The sequence below is a fragment of the Pogona vitticeps genome, chromosome 1 (genome assembly GCF_051106095.1).
Source record: "Pogona vitticeps strain Pit_001003342236 chromosome 1, PviZW2.1, whole genome shotgun sequence".
NCBI classification, from domain to species: Eukaryota; Metazoa; Chordata; class Lepidosauria; order Squamata; family Agamidae; genus Pogona; species Pogona vitticeps.
In genome coordinates, this window is record NC_135783.1 from 294856467 (window position 1) to 294867449 (window position 10983).

At 40.0% G+C, this 10983-nt stretch overlaps 1 protein-coding gene across 1 annotated transcript in view; it reads left to right on the forward strand.

The window, feature by feature from the left end:
* Positions 1 to 10458, forward strand: part of ZFYVE26 (zinc finger FYVE-type containing 26) — a 75878-nt gene extending 65420 nt beyond the window's left edge. Inside the window, exons 40-43 of the mRNA XM_078390381.1 lie at positions 395 to 454; positions 2281 to 2463; positions 3411 to 3455; positions 7662 to 10458. Coding sequence (XP_078246507.1) covers positions 395 to 454; positions 2281 to 2463; positions 3411 to 3455; positions 7662 to 7871 — 498 coding nt within the window. The 3' untranslated portion in view covers positions 7872 to 10458. The remainder of the gene's footprint in view (positions 1 to 394; positions 455 to 2280; positions 2464 to 3410; positions 3456 to 7661) is intronic.
* Positions 10459 to 10983: the final 525 nt, after the last annotated feature.

The window sequence follows — 10983 nt, forward strand, 5'->3', positions numbered from 1 at the left end:
GCCGTGCAGGGACACCCAAGACGGACAGGACATAGTGGAGAGTTCCGACTAAACGCAATCCACCTGGAGTAGGAAATGGCAAGCCACTCCAGTATCTTTGCCAAGAACGCCCCATGATCAGAAACAAAAGGCTAAAAAATCTGCTGTAGATGTTCTATAAATAGGTTTCTTCCCCCCCCCCCCCTTCTGTTTCGATGTAATAGATTGTAAGTTTGAAGGACAAGGGACTGAGAGAGACTGAGAGAGAATCTGTTACATGCTCATGGTATAAACTGTACATGAAGTTTTCAGTGTCAAGAGGGAAGAAATCTGTTTGTGACCTGGTTGATGCTATTATTTGTGAGTCACCTGCACATTAATCAACTTCTCCTTTTGCTGCTGCAATTTTTCCCAGGTCATGTTGGAAGGCAAAAACATAGAAGAAGGCTTTGGCATTGCATTCAGAGTTTTACAGGTATGGCAAAATTAGAAAGCTGCTAGACCTTGAGGCGGTATCATAACAACAGCAGTTAACAAATGTTACTGCATTCTTGCAGATTAGTATTATGTATCTTTTGAGGAGCTATTCAGAATTGGATTACATTTGTGTGTGTAATAATTGTGCATCTTTTTCTGTTGCCTCTGTCACATCTTTTCTCTCTGATACCAAAATCAGCAATATTGGCTTTTAAAGTTTCGTGTTCCCAAATGGGCTTTATTCAAACATGAGTTTATATCTGTGTTCATATCGGGGTTTGACACAAGTCGTCTTTCAGAGGTGCTTAAGCACTTTTAGTGAATATGCAGAGGAGAATATTCCAGTCCCAGTCCCTCCCCACACACATGATGCTTTGTTCACACAAAAATTAATGAGTTTGATAAAAGTCTCCCTGACTTTATCATGTTCTGGCTTGCATGGAGACCCTTGATGGGTGGAAGGCACTCTCTGCTTCATACCTGTCATTTTTCAAGAAAGCTGTGAAGAAGAAGGTAGGGCTGGCCCTCTCCCCTCCTCAGGTTTCGAATAAAGACATTTATGAATTGTTGAAGAGGGCCCCTGTAAGAGGGTTGATTATCAGAAAGAAGTTTCTGTCCATAGTGATTGTGGAGCAAAGGGAAAGGTACTACTAATCAGAAGCAAATGATAATCTAGGTTTAAAGTTACAGCCTATAAACACTAACCCAAAAGTGTTTTCTGCTTTAGGATCATCTTTTTGGGTTTTGTTTCACTCTGTTCTGTATCTTTTGTTGAAGGCAAATACTTGATTTTTCTTGCCCAGAAGTTTCTGAGTTTTTTTTTTTTCCAGTATTGTTCTTGTAATAGTTATTCTATGGAGAGTGTTCAGGCTGAAAAATGAGAACAAATGTGTATGTTCTAGGCTGTGAAGGGAACCCTGGCCAATCCGCTTGTTAACAGTGTAGCAATGTGATTGGCTAGGTGGTGTATGCAGTTAACCTATCCAGAGCCTGAAGGAAGACGGGGCTAGAGGGCTGAAGTAAGAGAGGAGCCCAGAGGGAGAAAAGAAAAAGTAAAATAAAATATAAGGGTTATTATGAAAATGGGGAATAGAGAATTGAGCACATGTTAAAGCAAGTGAGAAAGATAAGGAACTTGTGGGTATGAATTATCTTAACTGCTTGTTGTAGCTGAAGAAAAACTCAAGTTCAAATTTCTTTCAAGTCTAATGTTCTCATATAATAAAAAGTTCTCATTTTCACTCTTTAGCCACTGGATCTGGTGTGGTTAATGGCTGGTGTCATATATGCTACTGGAAAGATGTTTTAAAAGGCGACAGGCCTGGGTTGGGGCTGGTCACACAGTCAAAGCAGCATTGTAGCCTAGTGAACTGATAAAGTATAAAAAACATTACTCTGAATTCCATTTAGGATTGTGGCTTTAGCTAATATGCAGACTATTGTCCATAAATTGGTCTAGGGATATAGTTTAGTGGGAGAATGCACGCTGTGCACATTGAAGGCCAAAAATTTAATCCCTATCATTTCCCAAGTAGGGCCAGGAAAAACCTCTGTGTGAAACTTCCAGAAGATGCTGACAGTCAGTGTAAAGTGGCTCACTATGTTTCGTTTAACTGTTAAAACCTACCCAGGTTTGACACACTTGTTGTTTGACCTTATACACATTTACTCAAGATGAAGTCCCACTTAGCTCATTGGGACAATCTCTGCCACAATAAAACTCAGCATACTTTATTTCTTGACTTTCAAGTCCACTGTTTATCCACTGCTAGTAGCAGTAACCTAATGCAGTAATCTCAGTTGTAATTTTGTTTGTTCTCCTAGGACTTCCAGCTGGATGCTGCTGCTGTATACAATGAAGTGGCCAGACAGCTGGTGAAGCAGAAGAACTACAGTGAGATCCGACAGTTCCTCAAATGCATCAAGGAATCTGGTGCGGCAAATAAAAATGATGGGGACAATGTCATCCTAAACTGCCTGGATGAGTTCCAGTCTATTCCTGCTGAGGTAATTCTTAGGGAAGAAAGGGCACAGCCAGCTTTGCTTTCCCTCTGCATGCCTGTATTTTTCAAGACTAAGAACAGTCTGAGTAATCCTCAAGACGGAATTGTTCCCATTTTCTCACAGTTTTTTCATTGGCAAAAGGACAAATGGGAGATTTTATATACAATTTTAGAAAGAACTGGCTTGGGACAGTTATTTTCTTAGCTATACAGTTAACATTATACATTATTAATGAATGTGCACATAACAAGATAAATAAGTATTAATAAGTAAACTACTACTTCTTGATCTTGTTATGTACACGTTCATTAACAATTTATAATGTTAACTGTATAGCTAAGAAAAGAACTGTAACTGTTCCAAGCCAGTTCATTCTAAAATTTTATCTATAATTTTATATATTTATAAAATAAAATTAATGTCATAAGTGTAATTTGGTAATGAAAGAACACTGCAGAGGAAACCGGTGCATCCACTGGTGGCAAAACTACAAATGGGAGACTGAGTCTCAAGATGTATAAAAATTGGCAATGCAGATTTTATTATCTAAAGGCTCAGGCTTGACGCGTTTCGGTTTTGGCCTTCTTCAGGAGCAAAGCATACGTATATATATATATACTGTGTTTCCCTGAAAATAAGACAGGGTCTTATATTAATTTTTGCTCCAAAAAACGCTTTAGTGCTTATTTTCAGGGTATGTTTTTTTTCCCCATGTACAACAATCTACATTTATTCAAATACAGCCATGTCATCTTCTTCTGGTTGCTGCATAATAGCGGAAGGCAGACTTTCACTTAACTAGGGCTTATTTTTGGGGTAGGCCTTATATGACGAGCATCCTGAAAAATCATACTGGGGCTTATTTTCAGGTTAGGTCTTATTTTCAGGGAAACAGGGTACACGTGTATTTTCTGTATCATTCAACTGTGCTTTTTCTTTGTGGGATACAGGAACTAGATAATCTGATCCAGGATATGGAGAATGATGAAAATAAGGTGAGTGAAATGTTGTAAGAGATGATTATTGTAAAGGCAAAGCAAGCCCTGCAGATTCTGCAACTACTGTTTTCTTTTCTGCATATGTTCCTCTGTCATAACTGCAGATGGCAGTTATGATGGTCAATGGACCTTTTGTGCTATCTGAGCTGCTATTTATTCCAGAAGTTTTACATTTCCTTTGTGAAAAAAAAGCATTGTAGTGTTTCCAATTCAAATGAATTTGTTTTCAGTAAAGAACAGTAAATGGCTGTTCTCCTCCAAGAAAGCCACACACAAAATATTTGCTTTCAACAGATTAAATACTGTATATGGTATTGTTTGTTCGTTTAGTCGTTCAGTCGTGTCCGACTCTTCGTGACCCCATGGACCAGAGCACGCCAGGCCCTCCTATCTTCCACTGCCTCCCGGAGTTGTGTCAAATTCATATTGGTTGCTTCGATGACACTGTCTAACCATCTCATCCTCTATCGTCCCCTTCTCCTCTTGCCTTCACACTTTCCTAACATCAAGGTCTTTTCCAAGGATTCTTCTCTTCTCATGAGATGGCCAAAGTATTGGAGCCTCAGCTTCAGGATCTGTCCTTCCAGTGAGCACTCAGGGTTGATTTTCTTTAGAACTGATAGGTTTGTTCTCCTTGCAGTCCAGGGGACTCTCAAGATCCTCCTCCAGCATCACAGTTCAAAAGCATCAATTCTTCGGCGGTCAGCTTTCTTTATGGTCCAGCTCTCACTTCCATACGTCACTACAGGAAAAACCATAGCTTTGACTATGCGGACTTTTGTTGGCAAGGTGATGTCTCTGCTTTTTAAGATGCTGTCAAGGTTTGTCATTACTTTCCTCCCAAGAAGCAGGCGTCTTTTAATTTTGGGGCTGCTGTCTCCATCTGCAGTGATCATGGAGCCCAAGAAAGTAAAATCTGTCACTGCCTCCATATCTCCGCCTTCTATTTCCCAGGAGGTGATGGGAACAGTGGCCATGATCTTAATTTTTTTGATGTTGAGCTTCAGACCATTTTTTGCACTCTCCTCTTTCACCCTCATTACAAGGTTCCTTAATTCCTCCTCACTTTCTACCATCAGAGTGGTATCATCTGCATATCAGCTTTTGCATAGTCAATGAAGCAGAAGTAGATGTTTTTCTGGAACTCTCTGGCTTTCTCTATAATCCAGCGCATGTTAGCAATTTGGTCTCTAGTTCCTCTGCCCCTTTGGAATCCAGCTTGTACTTCTGGGAGTTCTCGGTCCACATACTGCTGAAGCCTACCTTGGAGGATTTTGAGCATAATCTTGCTAGGGTGTGAAATGAGTGCAATTGTACGATAGTTTGAGCATTCTTTGGCACTGCCCTTCTTAGGGATTGGGATGTAAACTGATCTTTTCCAGTCCTCTGGCCACTGTTGAGTTTTCCAAACTTGCTGGCATATTGAATGTAGCACCTTAACAGCGTCACCTTTTAAGATTTTAAATAGTTCAACTGGAATGCCATGACCTCCACTGGCCTTGTTGTTAGCCAAGCTTTCTAAGGCCCACTTGACTTCACTGTCCAGGATGTCTGGCTCAAGGTCAGCAACCACATTATCTGGGTTGTCCGGGATATCCAAATCTTTCTGGTATAATTCCTCTGTGTATTCTTGCCACCTCTTCTTGATGTCTTCTGCTTCTGTTAGGTCCCTACCATTTTTGTCCTTTATCATGTCCATCTTTGCACAAAATGTTCCTCTAATATCTCCAATTTTCCTCAACAGATCCCTGTTTTTTCCTTTTCTATTATTATCCTCTATTTCTTTGCATTGTTCATTTAAGAAGGCCCTTTTCTCTCTCCTTGCTATTCTTTGGAAGTCTGCATTCAGTTTTCTGTAACTTTCCTTATCTCCCTTGCATTTTGTTTCCCTTCTCCTCTCTGCTATTTCTAAGGCCTCGCTGGACAGCCACTTTGCTTTCTTGCATTTCCTTTTCTTTGGGATGGTTTTTGCTACTGCCTCCTGTACAATGTTACGAGCCTCCCTCTGTCCACCAAATCTAGTTCCTTAAATCTATTCTTCACTTCCACTGTCTATTCATACACGATTTGGTTTAGATTATACCTGACTAGCCCAGTGGTTTTCCCTACTCTCTCCAGTTTAAGCTTCAATTTTGCTATAAGAAGCTGATGATCAGAGCCACAATCAGCTCCAGGTCTTGTTTTTGCTGACTGTATAGAGCTTCTCCATCTTTGGCTGCAGAGAATATAATCAATCTGATTTCGGTATTGCCCATGTGGTGATTTCCATGTATAGAGTCGCCTCTTGTGTTGTTGGAAAAGAGTGTTTGTGATGACCAGCTTGTTCTCTTGACAAAACTCTATTAGCCTTTGTCCTGCTTCATTTTGAACTTCCAGGCCAAACTTTCCTGTTGTTCCTTTTATCTCTTGACTCCCAACTTTAGCATTCCAATCCCCTAGAATGAGAAGAACATCTTTCTTTGGTATCACTTCTAGAAGGTGTTGTAAATCTTCATAAAACTCGTCAATTTCAGTCTTCAGCATTGATGGTTGGAGCATAAGCTTGGATTACTGTGATGTTGAAAGATCTGCCTTGGATTCGTATTGACATCATTCTATCATTTTTGAGATTATATCCCATTACAGCTTTTTCCCACTCTTTTGTTGACTATGAGGGCTACACCATTCCTTCTATGGGATTCTTGCCCACAATAGTAGATATGATAATCATCTGAATTGAATTTGCCCATTCCTGTCCATTTTAGTTCACTGACGCCCAGGATATCAATGTTTATTCTTGACATCTCCTGTTTGGCCACATCCAGCTTCTCAAGGTTCATAGATCTTACATTCCAGGTTCCTATGCAGTATTTTTCTTTGCAGCATCGGACTTTCCTTTCACTTCCAGGCACGTCCACAGCTGAGCGTCCTTTCGGCTTTGGCCCAGCCACTTCATTAGCTGTGGAGCTACTTCTACTTGTCCTCCGCACTTCCTCAGTAACATGTTGGACGCCTTCCGACCTGAGGGTCCCATCTTCTAGCGTCATATCTTTTAGCCTTTTGTTTCTGATCATGGGGCATTCTTGGCAAAGATACTGAAGTGGCTTGCCAATTCCTGCTCCAGGTGGATTGCGTTTAGTTGGAACTCTCCACTATGACCTGTCCATCTTGGGTGTCCCTGCATGGCATAGCCCATTGCTTCCCTGAGTTACTCAAGCCCCTTCGCCACGACAAGGCAGCAGTCCGTGAAGGGGGTATATGGTATAGTTTCATGCTGTTTTTCATGCAGGGCTTCTTCAGGAGTTGATATAAAAATGCAAGTAATTTTTAGTTACTTTGACCACTGGCTGGATAGTTTAGTGGTTTAGCCTGCAGAGTTAGAGGCTGGGAATTGGATTCCCCACTGAGCCTCCTGTGAAGTAGAGCCATCCTGTGTGATCTTGGGCAAGCTGCACAGTTCCAGGGCAACCCCAGAAGGGAATAGTAAACTACTACTGAATATTTTCTACCTAGAAAACCCTGAAAAGGATTACTATGTCAGTTTTGTTTTTGGGGTTTTTTTTATTATTGTAAACTGCTCAGAGTAGTGCTACGGCACTAATGTGGAGCAGTATACAAATTGTAGTAGTAGTAGTAGTAGTAGTAGTAGTAATCATCATCATCTTTATTATCTTTTTTACCAGACTGAAAAATTGTGGAAAAGTGCATAATATATTTGAGATTAGAACAAAGGAATCCATTTTGACCACTGTTTTGAGGGTGAAAGCTGCAAACTGATGCTGAATCTATCCTAACTACACATCTATCAGTCTAAGTTTTGATTAAGTCTAAAATACAAGTCTTTGTTAATGCATTCCTGGACATGGCTAACAAAGTAGTCATATCATCTGTTCTAAATCTGAGGCTTACTCCTTTGTGTATAATGTTATTCTGGGAAACCAGCAAATACATATCGGCTTTGATTCTTCTGCAAACATACTTGCTCATGAAGGCATTTCCGCTAATGAAGGCAGTGGGTCTCTATTTGGCTGATTCCCACTTCCTGCTGCCCCCTCTCTGCCACATCCCATGTTGATCCACACAAACGTACCCTCAGCATCTGGGAAGATACAGTGGGGGTGCCTGTAGCTGCACAAGAAACAGAGGTGAGAAAGCCTCCTTCCCATGAGTGGAACTCAGCTTGCAGATGTCAGGAACCCAACCTCTATTTCTTCTCTGTTTCAGATCCAAGCATATTTGAAATGCCACAAGTTACGTTCTGCCTACCTAGTGTCAGTGAAACAGGAAAACACTAGAGCTTTGCAGTTGGTCCAGCATGTACGCCAGTTGGCTGAGGACAGTGGGGAAGATGTGGTGCAGGCCATTTGCACCCAGTGGCTTTCAGTGCACCAGACGAAGCCAAGAAGCTGGCTCACCCAACCCTCGAAGAAGTGACTACCAGGAAGTAGTGGTTGTTCACAATTTGCTTGCTTTAAAGGGAAGGGAAAACTGCATTGTGCTGATCACAACAACTTAATCTGCAGTTTGATTCCTCTAATGAAAGGGAAAGAATCAGAATTCTAAAAGTGCCAATCCTGTCCTTGTGACAACCAACTACCTCTGCATCCAGCTGTTTCTTCTTTTCCCTTTTCTTGCTGCTTCTCCACTTGTCAGTCCTGCTTCAGCCACATACTCTTTTCTTACCATTAAGCTATGGTCATACCTGGAGCATTCTTTTACTCATTCAGAACCACAGCAATTCAGTGTAATTAGGAATACTTTTTTGTGTTTGACTCAGTCATTTTTCAGACAAAAAAAAAAACACACCCACAAACAAACAAAAAGAAAATACAGGGTTGTAAATTTGGAAACATGTTTTATAGTTAACAGATAGCATTGTCTCATGTGCTTTCTTTTCATACAGCAGTACGTACGAGGTATTTTTTTTCCTCTAAGTATTGCAAGACAATGATCAACTGTTGTGGTGGGAAAGCATCTGGCATGGACTCAGATAGCCTGACTTGTGGAAGGGGAAAGTGCTACACAAATTGCTTGGCTGAAAAATAGTACTTCAATACAATCTACTGTATGTAACTTTTCCATTGCTGGAAGAGAGGGGAGTCTTAAGGACCTTATAACTAACTAGTGGTACAAATGAAATGGTTAAATATATTGTATTAAAATGAAACCAGAACATCAAAATTGTTGCTACATTACTGCCTGGGTACAGTAAAGCCCTTACACCAGAATGGAAACTCTTCTAAAATATGCCATCTTCATGATAAAAATACATCTTTTTTGTGTGTGCCTTTCCTTGAATGTTCACTGTGGCAGCCCAAACATTGCAGAATAGTAATACTTCTGTAGATGGAATGACATGATTTGCTGCCTCTTGTATGAATGTGAATTAATTGGAAGGAGAAAACCAGGACATTTTTATTTGGGTGAGCCGTTAATGGAATCCCAGAAATTGCCTGCTTTAAATCTCTGGATGAAATGGTTTGTGTAGCAACTGCATTATTAATATTTTCCAATTCAGGGTTGGAAATTGATGACAAAAAGCAGAGCTCCTCTTGTATTTAAAGATAAGAGTTGTAATAGGGATCTGCGCATAAACACAGGATGATGAGGATGGTAATGCCAGATTAAATAAATGATGGAGATGCAATCTGAAATGGGTTGTTGGTGGTTATTTGCCCCAAGTCCAATTAGAACTTGGCGCACATGCTTTTTTGTGTGTGGAAGGGTCCTAAGTGATTGAGTACCCACCTGTTGTCACTTTCCCCTTTTCCAGACTAATTTAAAATTCTATTGTCCTTTTAATGATATAACTGAGAGCATGGTAAGCTAAAATGCTCTTCAGATCCATTGAGAGGGATCCAGCAGCCTCTAAGTAAAAGGAACCTAATTAATGACAGGAATTATTATCTCTTATCCAGAAAGTCTGAATAGTTCTGTGATGTGCAATTTCTTTTTCACAACTTTTGAATACAAGCAGTTCTTCATTCTTGTTTGTCCATCAAAATTTGATTTGTGTGTCATTTCATTAGATGACTCTTATTTTCCCCACAAACTTTATTTGAAAATAGCTATGTTGTGAGCACACTTTCTTCCAGTGAAATGAAAGTTGTGGCTGACCTTGTGTATAGATTTGATGACTGCTGTCACAGAACGAACATCAGTAATGCTTAATTCATTTGATGTGGTTTCCAGAAATAGCTTAGAGCTTAAGGAACTAGTAATGGCTACATTTAGAGTCCAGGTTCTCCTCCTCTCACAGATTTTGAAGCTTATCCTATTAGGAATGTAACGCTTATAAAAGCTGATTTTGTCTGTCAGAACTAAACTTCCAGTGGACTCCAGTCTAATCCACCTGGATGAGGTTCTGTTGTTTTGTTCACTGGGACAGGAGTTGGGAGTGGAAGCATTGATTCTGTATTAAGTTACTTCTGTTCTTGAGTAGCTGCAACCAACATTCCCTCTAATTTTCTGCTAGTGCTTGGTAGCCCCCCCCACACATGTGGTGTTCAAATGAATGGCAACACTGGCTTTGCTATGTGCCACCAATGCAGCCACACAGCTTAGAGGGAATGTTGGCGGCACCCCATGCTGTTACATTTCCAGTTCTCTTCACGACTCTGCCATTCATCTTTGCCAAGGAAGATGAGAACTGGCTATGTTGAAGAGCAAAGACTGTTAAGCTGTGATCCCCTTTGCACTGTACTTTATGCACTTTACCTTGTTCAATGTTCCTTGGTAACTCTTGCTAAGGATTCATTTCTTACCAGCACAAGCTGCTTTGTAAACTGTTCTGCATCATATTTCCAGTGATCAGCTTAAATCCTGATGAACTAATGTTTTAAGACTTCTGATAAACGAGGAGCCTCTGTCAATCAGGAACAAGAATAAAATGTGTTTTGTCAATTTATTGGTTTTATGTAACTGTAGCAAATGTTAGAAGTTAATATGTTACATGCCTGAGGACGAACAACTATCTGCATCACAGATTAAAGACAAATGCCTAAAAACTATGACAAAAGAACAGTGTAAATTTTTATATTTTATTTTGGTATGATGTGTCAAAGTCCAGTAAAGACACTTTCAAGCAAAGAAAAATGTAATTTCATAGAATGATCCTTCACATAATTTTAAAGGCCATCTCCTTAATTTCAGTAAAACTCCTTTGTAAATGAAGCCAATCAGAAAGCAGACATTTGTCTCATACAGCTATGAATGCATCTGGCTCCAATATCCTGTAGAAACACCTTTATCGCACTAGTTTTTTTTTAAACTGCATTGACTCTGGATCTTAGTAAGAGATCTTTATCTAAAGAGAGACCAGCTTTATTTTTAAGATCATTTATCAGCCTTGAGATACCTTTTCTTCTGGAATAAGGAATGTTTTTCTCTGTGGGTGCCAGACAGAAAAAATAACATGCATCTTGTGATAAAAGGCTCTGTGATGACAAAGCATATATAGTAATGATGAATGGTTAATCTAAAGGGAAATTTAAAATTTCTGTGCTGACCTAATTTATGTTAACGGCTCACCCTCAAAACATGCTTT